Raw genomic sequence first — 16,898 nt, 5'->3', positions numbered from 1 at the left:
GTGCTGTCAGCATGAGTTCCTCATTTTTACACCACTAACAATAAGATACGTTCTTTACCACAGCTATTAGAGTTCTGAAACTAGTTATGCCTTCTCCTTTGTCTAAGATGTGGTAGACAATAAAGTGTTAATCCAAGTTAATGAGAAGGTACAGTGGAACCTGCTCACACCTAGCTATTAAGGGAGTATAAGGTTGTTTTTCAAGTGCCTATAAGATACAAGCAGAAGTAGTTGAGTTTGCAAGGTGGTGTTTATTGAACAATTACAGTATTTATGATCCAAAAACCAAGCTGGAAAAACTTCAGTATGACAGATCTTGTGCTTGTCAGAATTACAGATAAGATACTCATGCTAGTCTATAGTTTGCTATTTAAAAACAGGGCATGTATTCTAATCTGATATACACATATGCCAAAAGAGTAATTAAACTTTGCTTTGTGTAGTTACTGTACAGTCACTTTGGAAAATCATCATAAGAATAGTGTTCAATTCATTTGAAAGAAGAATGTTTCTCTACTCTGAGTGTACAGAGACATGGAACAGCCCCTCATCTCAGGCCTTCATGTCAGCTCTTATAGCAATATGTATAAGCTGATACACTTCAGTGAGAGAAGACCTCTAATGTATAGGAGAGTTGCATGACAGTGGTCAGATCATGTTGTGTTGAATGATATTTTAAGAAGTGAAGGCCTGTATTTAAAGACAAACCTGAAGGCCTGATCCTACTCCTGTTGAAATAAATGAGAGTTCCACTGACTTACCATGCATCTTGTCATGCTCTAAAGTTGGCAATAATTCAAGTTCATGAATTTAGTGAAATCAAGGAAGCAAGTTATGATCACTAAGTTGCTGCATCCATACCAACTGCACAGTTTGAGAGGACAATTGTCCATTACCCAAGATAAAGGATATAGATGCACTTGTGACAGTGATCATGGACCTAGTCACTTCAAGGGATACTTAAACTGGTTGCTTCTGGCCTGCATATGACTATTTAATAGAAGCAACATCTCAAAGTGCCAGCACTGTACATATATCAAGTATACCCAGACTACAATTTAGCATTTAAGTGTCATGTGGTATGTTTCTTTGAGAAGTAATTTAAGACTAATCTACCTAAGATTGAGAGAATCTTTAATTTGGGCCATTATATCATCTACTTCAGTTAAAAAAAAAAAAAATCTAAGAACTTCCAATGCATTTAAAAAACAAAATAATCAGAGACCGGTTTTATTTTTTTTTAAGTGTCTGGAAGACAGGCTGTCACTTATAGTTAGGGGTCACTACCATTGGAAAAAACCAAAACCACCATACCAATCAGCTACCAAAACCAAACAACTACAGTGCTACATGACTGTTTGATACCTAGAATGCCATCTCTAGATGAGAGTTTAAAATTCAATTGATACTTAAATTTATGCAGCAGCAAGTCTAAAGAAAGTCTTGAGCATTCTGTTGAGACCCATCCAGCATTACCTAGCCACTTGGAGACTTTGGCACAGTGAAGATCTGTTGCCGTTATTATAGTAGTGGGAGAGAACATGCTAGGCACTTACAGCTCAGTGATGGAAAAAACACTTGATTTTCCAGTCACCTGGACCTACTTTAGGGTGGAGTTGTGGAGACTTCACTGGGCTTTAAGACAGAAAAATGGAAGATCTAATTTATAAAGTTAAAAGCAACACCAGTGTACAGTTCCAGAAAAGATAATGAATTAGAATGTGGGCATCCAACTACTAGATTCAGAGAAACAATACTCCATTCCCGGGTAGCATCTTTTACTATTAGTGAAAACAAGTGAGGTCTTCCAATAAGATCAGTTTCCAGAATTTCTGTGAAAAGAAGAAAGTCAAGACTGTTTTGATGCAAGTGCTTTTAGAGTAGTAACAATGCCTACAAAAAAAAATGCCATACAATCTAACACTAAGTTCTTTGGGGTAGGGTTGGGGGCTTCCCATTTGGAAGACACCTAGGATAGTGTTCTAATTGGTACTGCACCATCACCATACCAGGCTGGCAATTATAATAGCCGCCATAATTTGTGTAGAAGCCATTCTACAAAGAAAGCTGAAGCCTGAATTAAACTACATAATATAGTTGGAGTTTTCCCTACCAGTTGCTAGCTCACATAGCCTGTATAGAACTTTAGGAAGCCCTCAGAGAGTAGAGCATACCAAAAATTGGTGCATCAGTCTCCTTTTGACTTTTCTATAGCTGTGCACTTGCAGGAGTACCATTTGTGTAGCCACCTTTTGACTTCATATGGTCCTGAATTGACCCAGCCTAGAGAAGAATACAGTAGGTTAGTAGATGACCTTTATTTGTCAAAGCATTAAGACTTAAGTCAGAAAGGTAGAGAAAATACTTCAAACATTAATCCTAATGGGCAAGACATACTTATTCACATACAGAGAGATGTCAGTACTCAGGGCATCAGTGACAAAAAAAACTGAGATTAGCAACATGCTGCTCTTTCTAAATGGGTGTGAAAGTCCTTGTACTTCAGTGGAGTGACAGAAGAATGAGGCCTCATGAGTACAGACATGCTCCATCCCCCAGACTGTATATGCCAGGACTGCAGTGTGTCAGATGAGAAAGTGCTATGAATTAGTGTCAAGTTAAGTGAGCTAAAATAAGTCTATTCTGGGTGTGTAGGATGTAGATGACTATGGTCTGTCCTGATGCATTCTGCTGCATTCATTCTCTCTACATGGGCAAGTGATGCTCACAACTCTGAACACTTAGTCTTAGCAGTTAGGCACATCTCTCACATTTCTGCTCATCTTGAAGAGCACATACTTACAGATGTAAAACCACTATTAATATCTCTTGTTCCAACATGGGCAGTATGGACAAAGTTCATTGGCTCTCCTATCATATTTCGGTCTAGTTTCCGACGTCTTTTCTTCAAGAGAGAAGAGGAAAAAAATTTTAAGTTCTTATGTAGAAAATCCTTTACAGAAGACAGTCAAGGTTGTGTCTGGGAACTATTGCCCAGTTGATAAGAAACTCATCAATACTGACCTTTCAGTAACTCCTAGTGGAAACAGAATTTAAAAAGAGCAGAATATACTAAGGTTTTGTTGAAGTATGAATCTGTTTGTCAGCAGTAGATTTGAAGCAAGCACTATAAAGCTGTTTTCTAGCACTAAAGGAACAGACTTATAGTCTTTCACTCAACATAACTGAGGAACCTATAAAAATAGGCACTTACACATGTGGTTTAAACTAGACACTTCCTCTGCCAATTCCACTTGCTCTTCATCTGATACTAACAAATTAGGAGCACTAGAGGACTCAATGTGACATTTATGCCATCAGCAGGACAGCTATAGAGAAGTTACATAACTTTAAACTCTTACTGTCGTCACATAGGCACCAATCCTGCAACAGGCTCCTTTCTATGGAACTTTGGACCCTAAAGAGTCTCATTGTAGTCAAGAGGTTCCATCTTCGGATTAGTTTCCAGGATGGGGGCCTGAGGATTGCACGTTTAATTTGAGTCTATATAGAGTTGTTTTGCACCTTTGGCTATGTCTAACCGACCATTTGCAGATGCATTTTTGCAAGTCTGGGCCTCTTGGGTTAGAGGTCTATGCACCACAATGCTAAATGCAATAAGGGACATGTATTTTTTTTATTATTATATAAAAGATAGCTTCTCAACTAGTCCTTGAACAATGAAGTCAAGGTTCCAGGAGTCAGATTTAGTTAAACCCAATTTCTCTCCTGTCTTGCATTGGGATAGCTTAAGAAAGCTTAATGTTGCTGATAGGGTTGTCAATTTTGGTTGGACAAATTCCTAGAGATTGCCTCACATGACAAGCTTTAATTAAAGATTAATTTTTAATTCCTGGAGACTCTTAGGGTAGGCAACCCTAATGGCTGGTGGAACAAATCAGCTGAGTGACTGTTGCAGCATGACCAGCAGCACACTGTTTGCATGCAACATCTTTCCCAAGAATTTTCTCTATCCCAAGAAAATGGTCTTACTGAGATTAGAGGACCCTATGAGTATTTGTTAGAAGTTGTTTGTTTCTTGGGGGGAAAACTAAGGAGTTCTAAAAGAGAATCCTCTTCAGTTCCTTTGCTAGAAGGCTATGAGATCTGAATGCTGAGTGTAGAGCAAGAAGAGAGAAGTTATTTCTATCAGGGAGGCAGAGTACATAAATACAGATTTCCAGAACTATTACTGCTGCTGCTTTGGACAGACACTCCCTGCCTAATTAAAGGCAACTGAACTGGGAGCAGAGATACCCAGTAAACCTTTATATTTGTTTTAAAAAAAAAAAAAAAGCGCACTTTTGAGGAAGAGAAGGTCAAGTGTCCACATGGCAGTATGTAGGGGAAGAGCAGGACAGTCAAAAAATAATAAAATAAAATAAAAGAGCAAGTATTCATTTTGCTTCTACCACAGTAGCTTCTGTAGTGTTATATATTCCTGGGAATATATTACAGTAGCAAGACTTACCTTCCTGGTATACAAGATACCCAAGGCTTGCCAGAGTGATGTCCTATGGGACTTCTCCAGTATCTAGTTAGTTATAAGACCAGAGAGTTTATTCTTGTGCCACACAAGTACATTAGCCAGTGATTAAGTTGGTGTGACAGATGTGGGGCTGGTCTGTAATGATTTATAACTACTGCATGTTGATGTTATTGGGATGTTTTCTATATAGCCATATGGTTTAAACGACAAAGTAGTATATTAACCCTTCACTTCAGGATATGTGATTTGCCATCACAACTTAGTTTCCATTTATATGCATCACAAAGCCGGTTTGCTTGTCTCTAGTCAATAGTGGTCAATAGTGGACCAAGCCAAGACTAAGGAGCATTTACAGAGCCCTTAGAGTAATAGTCAAAGAAAGTGTACTTTCAGAAGCACTAAATCTCAGTCTCCCTCCTTTGAAGTCTACAAGTAGAGACTAAGGGTTCCTTGAGTACTTCTACCACTGAAAAGCTCAGCCTTAGAGACATTTGTTCAAATGTTTCAGTGAGAACCAAGAAGGATGTTGGCCTTTTCAGATATTACTGTTCCAGAGGCAGTAGCCACACCTCAAAGGCAGTTTGGTTTTAGAGTAAAATGCAGTGCAGAAACATTATGAATTATTGGTACACTCCAATATTTGAAGTACTGTTCTATTCCAGAGAACCTAAATTGCACCTTTTAATTTACATCTGGTTCTTGATTATTCCTAGTCCAGTCTGCTAACCAAGGACCTCCCCCCCCAGATTTGGAACTTCATCTGCATGGGGAGACCCAGTGAAGTCATGGGGGACTCTGCAGAGGCACAAGAGGCCACCCACAGATCCAGTTTCAGGATCAGGGATTTGGTGACCAGTTTAGTGCTTTTCACTCTCTAGCCCTGAAGAGGCAGCAGAGCCAAGAGTGAGCCAATTCTTGTCCTTTTTTCTGCATCAATAGATTTTGACCTGTTGAAACCTATGCAGAGCCATTGAAGGCTGTTAGTTGCCCAGATGTCACTGTGGGCAAAATTTGACCTGCAGAGATTTTCCATGTTGCAAGCCCAGGCTGAATTTGCAGAGTTGGCAATTTTTAAACATTTGTTACTACAATTAAAAGAAAATATGAGTGTAAGCTAAACACATTTGTCTCGATTAGTTATCGGACATGGAAGACTTTTGTAGCTCTCTTCCTCAACCCCCAGTCTGGAACTGAACTTTAAATAAAACATATTAGAAGACTTTTGCACAACTGTATGGGTATGTCCCATATTTAGATAGTGTTTCAAGTTTTTAAAATCAAGTATTAAAACTGCAGATAGAGGTTGATAATTGAAGTGTTACTGAATCTTCAGTTATAGCAAAAATGCCAGCCATCATATTGAATAAATAATCCACTCCCCCAGAAAACGCCACTGACTGTATATATTTTAAGAGTGGCTATGTACCCTTGTTTTTCCCCCATTCTCCATTAATAGCCCACAGGTAGGTATCTGAAGGTTATATAAGGGTTCTAGAGTTCTCATCAACTCTTCTTACCAGACACAGCCATTAAAAACAGTTATTACAAGAATTCTCCCCAATTCACAGGGTTTAATTATTTTCACTTCCCATCACATCTTTACAAGACATCACATTCTAGATTGTTTTGAAATATACCCATGTCATATTTCATTAACAGAATCTGCAGCCTCCCATCTGGTGCAGTTTATGCTAAGTCCTCATGAAACTACATCCTAATTGCAGAGTAAGTATTCAGCAACTATTTTTCAATGTAGGGAAAGCTTACAGGTGCTTCTGCTGGCAACACTAATGTGAGTTAGATGATTAATTTCCTATGCAGCTAGAAAATAGCAACTAACTAGTGTTATACCAGATCTTCTGGTAGAGCTCATGCCTTTTACTAGACATAAGGTTCCCCTATCAGTTTTTATATTTTGCTTTCCTTAGTACAGCTGATCACAAGAATAAAGGCTACACAGAAATGAAAGCTCTCATCGTAAATTCAAAAGCATCTTAAAAATCCAACTCATGCATTAACTTACTGGCTGGGGCTGCTCACCACTGCACCAGTTAAAGCAAACCAAGAACTCAGCCATTGTGTCTTTCAGTAGCTTCCCTACACAAGGTGGTTCGGAAATCTTGTTAGCGTGTTGATCTTGCCACATCAAAGGGAACACTGGAACCAGGAGGCCACTTCTACACAAAATCCAGTTCCTAAAATGGAGTTTTAAAGGAATTGCTTTAGTAGATACCCAGAAGGCAGCTAAGTCAGATGAACATCTGGGGATTACGCACATAGAACAAGTATGTTTATTTTGACTGATATAAGCAAGAAGTACCACAATACTGTTATCTAGCACTTACTGAACAATAAAGGCTTCAGTAGGTTTAAAACAAAAAACAGAGATTGTAAGAAGAAATAGTTCTAAACATAATGCCTCTAAAAGACAGTGTTAGAATACAGTTGTCATAGAAAGGACCAGAACAGATTAGATGCTTAGAAAATCATACTTCTTCAGAAGATAATATAGGCATGGTATAAGAAACAGATCCCTTTCTTGCCTCTCAATAGATTAGTTACACAAACTTCAAGTTTCAGAAACCTAGTCTTCCCATCTAGGACTAGAATCAAAAAGACTACACCCTTTATAACTGCAATGAAGAGCTTTTTATGATAGAGAAAATGAAGAGATCAGCAAGTTATCATTAGTTTTATATACTCACTAGAGCATACAAGAACATGAATGAAAAACCAATACTGAACTAGGGTCACAGACAAGAAGTCAACTGAAAATAGCCCTTAAAGCTACAGCATAGTCTGCCTTTTATTTACTCCCTGGTTATGCTTGCTTATTCTGTTATAAACCCATCCCTCTTTCAAACAACTTTACAGAGGACCATAGAAAAACATAAACCACACAGTAGCACCTGCATCTTGGTGATATAGATTAAAATATCACAGCTGCTTTTTAATTTACAAAACAAGTAGAGTAAACATAAGCTCACAAGCAACTTCATTCATTCTGAACCAAACCAACCCAACAGCCTTCATCAAGAAACAAAGTAACAATAATTAGCCACAAGCATTCTTTATATAGTGCCACAATTACCCAATTATCACATTTATCTTACTCTCCTTTGCCTATTACTCCTCCCATTTTATCCCTTTCTTCTTACACTTCTGATTTTTTTTTAATGTTCTGTCATTAATTGTTCACAGCATCTATCTTATTTGCCCATTAGTTTTCAGTGTTCTATATGGTACATTGTTATAGAATGCAAAGCCTTAAGTTTATCTTTGGTGCTTTGAATACTATTTATCTGTCTTAATTATCATTTCCCACCTCATTTAATCTACTCACTAAGGGTCAAATGATCAAAAGGAGTTATGCCCCTAAATGCCATTGATTTCAGTAGATGTTAGCAGTCTAACTCATGAGCATCCACCCTAAGGTCCTTACCATTAAACCCCAGTGCAGAGCAGAGGGACTGTGGACCATGCAGGTGTCTGGATGCTGGACTTTCATAAGGTGATGCAGAAGTCTATGGCCCAAGTGCTATACTGAGCTCTGTGAATGCAGATCCCTGCACCTCTGCTGAGCCCCATTACAGCCATCTGCAGAATTGGGGCCTATAATAGGAGCAGGCCAAAAAAGGGGCCTCAGACCTGATATTTATATGGATCCTGAAGGCCCAATGGCTTGCATAGTTGCTGGAGAGAGGCTAAGCTTGCTATTCCAGACTTTAGTAGCAGCCCTAGTCACTGACTCCAAATTGAGGGAGTATTTTTCACTTTTTCAGTTGCTTTACACTCCCTCCACATGGAGCCAGAATACTTGGTTTATGTGAATGAAGTGTACTTCACCATAATTGCACCATTCTAAGGAATTACCACTGTCTTTTTTAAGGGAAGTCTCCTTCTCCCTGCTTTTATTTCCTTTGTTCTCTTATTGTTATATACACACTGTTAAGATCCTGGAATAGAAAATTCCATGTTTGCCTGTTGAAATATTTCATATGTGGCTCCTTTTGTGATTCCCTGTTAATATAGAGTCAAAATCTGACACCCCTACTCACCCTGAATGTTTTATATGCTGTTTATATGCCCAATGTTTTATATGTTGTTCAATTTTTGCCTCCATCTTTTGTTCCCCAGCCCATTGGAATACTGAATTAGGATCATAGCCAAGAAGTTAACTGAAAATAGTCCTTAGAGCCAGGGCATAAGACTGCCTTTTGTTTGCTCGCTAGTTATGCTTGCTTATTCTGTTATAACCCCATCCCTCTTTCAAACAACTTTACAGAGGGCCATAGAATGACATAATCCATTCCGTGAAGGCAGCTGGACAAATTTTGGTCTCAGCCAGACCAGTGTAAATGCAGACTAACTCAGCAGGGTCAATGAAGCAGCTACAGATACAACTGAGTACAGTCAGAGTGGGTGACTGGGGCCAGCTGGTGATTCCCCTCCCTTTGGCTGAGTTCTCAAAAGCTCTCTTACTGATGCCCATGAACAAATCCCTGGGCATTAATGGGCTGGTCTTTTGTAGTGCCTATAATCTGGCATGGAGCCTGCTGGTGCACACCTTTCTCCTCCACCTTTGAGGGTTTTCATATGACAACAGCTCTTCCATTTCCATCCAAGAGGTTCTATGTGCTTGAGCTATGTGCTCATCAATTTTTCTTGCCATCATGTCCCATCCTATCATGAAATGGCAGCACATTTTATCACACAGAGAGGGTGAAGATGCCCAGTGAGCCACCCTTTATTGTACAGGCATACCTATTTGAAGAACCTCTGAATCTTTCAGAGATAACCTGATTAGATAGACCTCTGAGTACTATATGCTGTCTTTGAAGGATTGCAAGTTTCATGATGTAGTGCTGGGTGCCCTGTTGGACTGAGCTGAGTTGTCTGAGTCAGATACTGCTGCAGGGTGTTGGCATCCTCTATTTTGTCTGCAGGGAGTTAGAACAGAGAGCTGCCACTCCCCTTTGGGTCTGGGCTGAGGAGAAGATCATAGAATCATAGAAGATTAGGGTTGGAAGAGACCTCAGAAGGTCATCTAGTCCAACCCCCTGCTCAAAGCAGGACCAACCCCAACTAAATCATCCCAGCTAGGGCTTTGTCAAGCCAGGCCTTAAAAACCTCTAAGGATGGAGATTCCACCACCTCCCTAGGTAACCCATTCCAGTGCTTCAAAACCCTCCTAGTGAAATAGTTTTTCCTAATATCCAACTTAGACCACCCCCACTGCAACTTGAGACCATTGCTCCTTGTTCTGTCATCTGCCATCATTGAGAGCAGCCTAGTTACATCATCTTTGGAACCACCCTTCAGATAGTTGAAGGCTGCTATCAAATCCCCCCTCACTCTTCTCTTCTGCAGACTAAATAAGCCCAGTTCCCTCAGCCTCTCCTCATAAGTCTTGTGCCCCAGCCTCCTAACCATTTTTGTTGCCCTCCGCTGGACTGTCTCCAGTTTGTCCACATCATTTCTGTAGTGGGGGCCCCAAAACTGGATGCAGTACTCCAGATGTGGCCTCACCAGTGCCAAATAGAGGGGAATAATCACTTCCCTCAATCTGCTGGCAATGCTCCTACTAATGCAACCCAATATGCCATTAGCCTTCTTGGCAACAAGAGCACATTGTTGACTCAGATCCAGCTTCTCATCCACTGTAATCCCCAGGTCCTTTTCTGCAGAACTGCCACTTAGCCAGTTGGTTCCCAGCCTGTAGCAGTGCATGGGATTCTTCCATCCTAGGTGCAGGACTCTGCACTGGTCCTTGTTGAACCTCATCAGATTTCTTTTGGCCTGATCCTCCAATTTGTCTCAGTCACTCTGGACCCTATCCCTATCTTCCAGCGTATCTAACTGAACTTGCTGAGGGTGCAATCCATCCCATCATCCAGATCATTAATGAAGATGTTGAACAAAACTGGCCCCAGGACGAACCCCTGGGGCACTCTGCTTGATACCAGCTGCCAACTAGACATCGAGCCATTGATCACTACCAGTTGAGCCTGATGATCTAGCCAGCTTTCTATCCACCTTATAGTCCATTCATCCAATCCATACTTCTTTATGTGACGAAGTCCTGTTGTTGAGTTGCCAGGGTTGAAGACACTCGACTAGGGTTAAGACTACACTACAGCTGACAACTGGCTAGCACAGAGTCCTACCTCATGGATGCCTTCCCCACAAGTAGGCATTGATAGAGGAAGCTGGAGACTGTTGATTGTGCAGCAGATCTGAGTTTGGCTTACAGACAATTGAGGAAAATGTGAGTTAACCCTGTGCTCTTGCTCTCTAATATAAAAACTGTTACTGCCAGCTAGTGCTGTGCAACCTAAGTTGGTCACAATACAAAATTGCCTCGCTCCTTGTTTCACCTGGACTGCCTCTGCTGGACTTACAAAGTGCTGGCCTAATTCCCACTCACTCAGCACACCACAGCAAGCGAGAGCCCAAGACTATAAGCATAGGGAGAGTGAGCACTTAAAGTTAGGGTGGATCAGTATATAATGCCAAGAATGTTGGTCAGGTTTATGTTGCAACTTGCTGTTGAAAGCTGCAGCGATTAGCTGACCCAACCAAGATAGATCCATGGGTGTATACAGTGCCTGTCTAGGTGGAGGCATTGGCTATAAATATTCATAGGAGTAAGAGGATCACTGCAGATGGATGACTAGAAGATTCTCAGCTGGGACCCCCAGGATCTCTATTATCCTTAATAATGTAAGGTGCCCAGGCAACAGATGAGATTTGCCTGCTCCTGAGTAACCCAGGAAGGAAAGGGGATTAAAATTCCACCCTGGTTCCATTGCTCACTGGGGACATAAATTGGAAGCTCCTCCATGGAGCCATGAGCACAAGCATGTTGCTGGCATAGTTAATAGAATCTACTGATACTTGTCCCTTTTACAGCAAGAGGGAAACACTGGTGCATGTCTACCTAGTGCACATCAGGTTGCAACCCCTTTTTGGTTCCTCCAGAACCTTCTGCGGAGATTCTGGCTGCACTTTTCCACACATCTCCTTGTTTTTGTGCACCCCATCTATGGCCCCACAAATTTCATAAACTTCTTCCTGGTTCTGGCCAAGATGGCCATCTAACAATCCAGAAGGAGGAAGCTCAATAGGGAGGGTGTCTATAATGTTTGATCTTTACTTATCTCATATATCTGGGCAGAGTTTTTCTGGGTGGCATTCACTGGCTTGTTGGTCTCCTTGGCAGAGCAGTAGGTGCTGTCTGGAGTTTTCTGCTCAGTGTCTTTGTTCAATAATCTGAACCTTGGACTCCTTCACAGAGCAGAGGGTGCTATCTGGAATTGCCTGCTCAGTGTCCCAGTCCAGTACTCTTATTTGGAACTATGACCCTTACTTCACTCCCTGTTTTCTTATTTTTTGTCCCTCAGAATCTACTGTCTTTAGCAAATAGGCTAGCTCGGACAGCAGAATTTGGGAATGATGAAGTGTCTTCTGAAATTCAGCAGTGATTCTTACAGCCATGGAGGAGGAGGAAAGGATTGTGAATAATAGAAGGAAGAGAAGACATTAAAGCCAATAGTGGAGAGAGAAAACTGAGAGATGAGGAAAACAAAAGTGTAGAGAGAGAGAAAGTCCAGTCACACACAGGAACTCTTTCCTTCAGAAACTCAGTGCAGGGGAGGCAGGGAAGTCTAAGTAATCTAATAAAGTAGGAAAAACAAAATCAAATAAAAATGACCAAAGGAAAAATAAAGGTATCTAATTTCTTTTGGTATGAAATTGCTTCCAGATTCCATCTTCTTTTCAGAAGTGTTCTGGGTCAAGATTCCCATTTTGTTACCTCCCCCTTACATCTCTTGCAACTAGATCATAGAAGTCCCCACAAGTTGCTTTACAATCTTCTCAAAAATAAACATAATTCTACACAGTTTAAAATGGGACTAGAACCCTTTTAGATTAAGTTAATGAGCTACCCTTACTTATGATATTATTTGTAGGCATTTCTGTGGTACTGATCACCATAGTATCTGAGAATTAAACGATTGTTGACAAATGAAGCTTCATAACTCCCTGTGAGAAAAGCAAATATCATTTACTGCACTGTATAAATGGGCAAACTAAAGCACAAGAATGATTCACATAGACTGATATCTAGCCCTATGCATTGGTCACAAAACCAGCCTTCCTTGCTATAGCGTTATGATAAAAAGTATAATGTAATCAAGTACTCTGAGGATCAAATCCTGCCTTCAGTTATGCTCAGGCACCTGTAACTTGGCCTACCAGAATCGTATCAGTGCACCACCATATTCAAGAGATATAAATAGGAGTGTAGAGAAAGAAAAGATGGTGGTATGGCTATTAAGGGTATGCCTACGCAGCAAAGAATAACCCACAGCTGGCCCATGCCAGCCAACTCAGGCTTGTGGGGCTTGGGTTGTGGGGCTATTTCATAGCTGTGTAGACTTCCAGGCTCAGCTGGAATTCAAGCTCTGGGACCCTCCCACCTTTGTGTGACAAGTCATTTATTAATCTCTCTGTGCCTCAGTTCCCCATGTGTAAAATTAGAATTATCTGTCCCTATTTCAGAGAGACATTGTGAGGATAAATTCATTATTTGTTAGGTGCTTGGCTACTACAGTGATGGCAGCTATATAAGTACCTAGCCTGCATGTAAATTGCTGATAAAATGGGGGTAAGTGGGTGTAAATAGGAAAGTAGTGTAACTTGTCCTGAGTTGGCATTCTCCTATAGTCTTGGAAGGGAGAGAGAGAGAAAAACCACTATTTCTGTTTTCAAATACTTAGGAGGCATTCAGAAAGTACAATGATGGAGATTATATATGTGCCTAGATAGAGTAGGATTTTCAAAAGTGAATCCAAAAAGTAAAAGTCCCAAAGACTTTCCAATTGAAAGTCCATGGGCCTTGTGCTCTTAAATCATACAATTGCTGTTGAAAATCTCATCCACAATGTACAAAATGAGTACACTGAGAGGGCTGAAGGAGGAGTAGCAAAAAAGCTACTAAAAAGAGGGTGTAACTTAAGGCTAACCCCATTCCTTTTGCAGTCTCTCTCCCCTCCCTGCAAAGCTTCCAGAACCCAAGAGTCCAAGAATTAACTGTTGCAATCCAAGTGACAAACTCCAACTGCCACAGAACCTCACCGATGTCAACGTTCTATATCCTCTCCTAGTCAATAGTTCATTTTTATTTCTTTTAAGATTCAGGACTGTAATCCCCATTTTGGCAAGGGGTTAGGCTAGATGACCCTTGTAGTCCCTTCTAACTCTATGATTCTATAGGAGTTAAGCACCCTAAACTATGTCTGCTTCCTGGTCATATTGCTACTGTACTTAAGTGCTCATTTAACAACGTCACTGGTTTCACAGGGCATAAATCAGCACAAACGTTATCCCAGGGTGTAGAAAGTGTTATGCTGTTTTTACCTTTGTCAGCATGTTGCACATTTTGAAAACAGTAGGTGTCACTCTGGCATCAAAACAAACAAACAAACAAACAAAACCCTCTGTCCGTTAAATTTATCGTCTGACTGAGAACTGCAGCTGCACCATGTTTTCCTCAAGCCCAATAATAAAAACAGTTTTACTGTGCTAGTTATTTCTGTTGTTCCAGCCTCAGTTACAACACTTCTAGATAAATATTTCTTGCTTTGAAACTTTCCATTGGATTTTTCTAATTTTGTGCAAGTGTTCATTTTTTCCTTCTAACTTTGGGTTTGGGGCAGTTTCTGGCTTCCTTCTGTTCTTGCTTATGTATGCTCTATTTGGGTTGTAACTTAAGAGTTACTGTTGATCTGATGATACAGCTTTGCATCTGTGTTGGGAATTTGGGGTTCCATTTTCTCCTCCTGTTGAACTGAATTGGTAACTTAATTTGTTTAATAGTAATATAATCACTTGAGTATTGCTGGGATAGCAGTGTAGGAAAGGTTCTTGGCATCTTTGCAATGGAATTCTCTGATAGATGTGTGCACTGCTATTAAAAGTATACATTTGTGGCTCTCTTAAAGTCATGTCTGAGTATAAATTTTTAAGACTCTTGCACAAAGTTAAGACTTGTGTACAGACTGATTAACTCAGTACCTTAATATTGGAAGAGGAGTACGTTTACAGCATGGTGACTTATGAAATTCAGTTATGCTTTTGCTCAGCCCTACAATGCATTTTGGAATTATGTTCTCTGTGTTTCTAGCAACAAGTGCTAATGATGGTAGTAAGATTTAATTCTTGTTTTGCAGGAATGTTAACTAATTAATCTTCACAATACCCCAGTGCCAACGAGGTGGTGGATATTATCCTCATTTTATAGCTGAGGCACAGCCACAAAGGAATATACCCAGACCATAGTCAGAGCTAACATTAGTATTAGAAACTGGGCGAATCTGACCCTGAGTCCCTTCCCCTGCCACCTGTCCCTTAAATTGTAAATCCTTTAGGCCAGAGGCAAGGTCTTTTCTGATTTGTTTGTACCCTACTAAGCACCCTGGAGCCCCAACACTGACTAGGGACACTGGTTGCTACTGGAATAAAATAATAATAAAGGTAATTCTCTGAGGCAAGCAGAGGACGCAGTGGGGTGAGTTCTGCCTAGCTCTCCCATGCAGATGGGAATGGGGGTTCCCCTCTAGGGTGACCAAATAGGAAGTGTGAAAAATCAGAATGGGAGAGGGCAATAGCCGCCTATATAAGACAAAACCCTGAACATTGGAACTGTCCCTATAATATTAAGACATCTGGTCTCCCTATTCCCCTCTTCACAGCTCCTCCAGGCACTGCCTAGGGAGCCAGATTCCCCCTGCAGCTAGAATTAGCAGGTCCTTGTTCTGCAAGCCCTCAAAGACCCCCAACACGCACTCAGCAGGAAGGCAGAAGAGTCCCTATGAAGCTGGCATTGGGGGATCCCCCAATCACTTTCCCTCCTCTCCCCAGACCCGCAACTGCCTCCAGCCACCGACCGCTCCATCCCAGCTAGGGGCACGGTTTAAACAAACTACTTCACTACCAGGCAAGGCTCCCAGCCCTTTGGGGGCGTGGCCTGAAGGGAGGAGCCAAGGCATGCCCTTCTAACTCACGGAGGCGTGAACGACGTGTAGTTCCGCTCTCTGATTGGACGAAGAGCGAGATGGCCAGGCCAATGGCCTTTTCGGGATCTGTGCGGCGTTACCAGTAGGTGAAGCTGGAGCCCCGCCCGCCAATAGGTGTTGTAGTGTGGGCGGTGCTGTGCTCTCATTGGGTATAGACTGTGCAGGCGCGGGGTGTTGTCGTGGGCCCGCTGCCCAATGAGCGTGCAGCAGCTTGAGGGACTCTTGGCGCGGCCGTTGAGTTCCCCTTTTGCGGCGCCGACGGGTCTGGCTGCTTCCGGGACTATGGCGCTGAGCCGCATCTTCTTCTTCTCCTCCCTGTCTCTCTGCCTCCTCCTCCGGCTCCCGGCTCGGACGAGCGGCCGCTCCCGGACCCCTTGTCCTCTCCGGCTCCCCCCATAGGAGCAAGAGGCTGTAAGGGAAGCGCGGGCGGCTTGCTGCCGCACCGTGAACATCGGCGGGTGAGAGCCGGGGGATGGGGGCGTTCGGGGAAATCCCTAGTGGGGGGCGGCCGGGAGGGAACCCTCATGAGCAGCCCCTGGTGACTCCTCCCTCCCGCCTGTGGCCTGCTGCAGCCGCCCCAGTGAGGCGGCGAGGTCCGCGCACGGGGCTGGGGTCGGAGGTGCCCGTGGCCTGAGGATCTAACAGTCCCTAGGGTCACCCATGGAGGCAAGACCACTCTGACCCACAAGCTCATGCAGGCCCTGCTCAACTGCAGCGTGGTGCATCAGGATGACTTCTTCCAGGTGAGTGGCCTGTGGGGGAGCCTGTCCGCGAGGAGATTCCTGGGCCCCACGCTCCGCTTCCCGCTCATAGCCAAAGTTGCTTGTCACTGGCGCACCCTGCGCTGCTGGCTGGGTGGGCTGGGGCCAGCTGTGCGGCTGGTGGATAAGCTCCGGGGCAGTGTCCTGATGACTTTCCACTTTCTTGGAGCACTCCGCGCTAGTGGGAAGATAAAGGAGCCACACGCTTTATCACAGTCTTGTTACTGCTTATCTTGCCACAAACAAACCTGGTGGTGGGTTAAGGCACTCGCCTGCAATGGGATGTTTTCCAGTGAAGTTCAGATCTTTAATCTTGCTTTAAAATGAATGTTGAGCTTTGCAGTAGCCAGTCAGACTGAAGCGGTTCTCTTTATCAGCCCCAGGACAACATAGAAGTTGAAGATGGATTTAAACAGTATGATGTAAGGCCCTGCTTATTGAACCCTCCATGTAGAAATTGTAACTCTTAACAGGATATCTGTTATATCTATCCTGTTCACGTTGCTTTTCTTCAGGTGACTTTTCTGATAGTCATAGCACTTAATTACTTTTCTGGGCTTTTGTCCT

General features: G+C 42.3%; 1 protein-coding gene and 1 long non-coding RNA gene across 2 annotated transcripts; one reads left to right on the top strand and one right to left on the bottom strand.

Annotated features, from left to right (window-relative positions):
* Positions 1–231: 231 nt before the first annotated feature.
* Positions 232–16,041, bottom strand: LOC119862916. The gene is made up of 5 exons (XM_038420448.2): positions 15,559–16,041; positions 6,513–6,684; positions 2,804–2,905; positions 2,175–2,283; positions 232–1,832 (listed from the first exon to the last, which is right to left on the bottom strand). The coding sequence occupies exons 1-4, from the start codon at positions 16,020–16,022 to the stop codon at positions 2,209–2,211; spliced, it is 813 nt and encodes a 270-aa protein (XP_038276376.2). The 5' UTR covers positions 16,023–16,041; the 3' UTR covers positions 232–1,832; positions 2,175–2,208.
* LOC122456214 lies at positions 15,900–16,756 on the top strand. The gene is made up of 3 exons (XR_006274956.1): positions 15,900–16,028; positions 16,223–16,313; positions 16,709–16,756. It is a non-coding gene; the product is annotated as an uncharacterized LOC122456214 (long non-coding RNA).
* The last annotated feature ends 142 nt before the right edge of the window (positions 16,757–16,898 follow it).

The sequence above is a fragment of the Dermochelys coriacea genome, chromosome 10 (genome assembly GCF_009764565.3).
Source record: "Dermochelys coriacea isolate rDerCor1 chromosome 10, rDerCor1.pri.v4, whole genome shotgun sequence".
NCBI lineage: Eukaryota > Metazoa > Chordata > Testudines > Dermochelyidae > Dermochelys > Dermochelys coriacea.
Note: the sequence above shows the minus strand (reverse complement) of the source record. Positions and strands in the feature narration are given on the sequence as shown.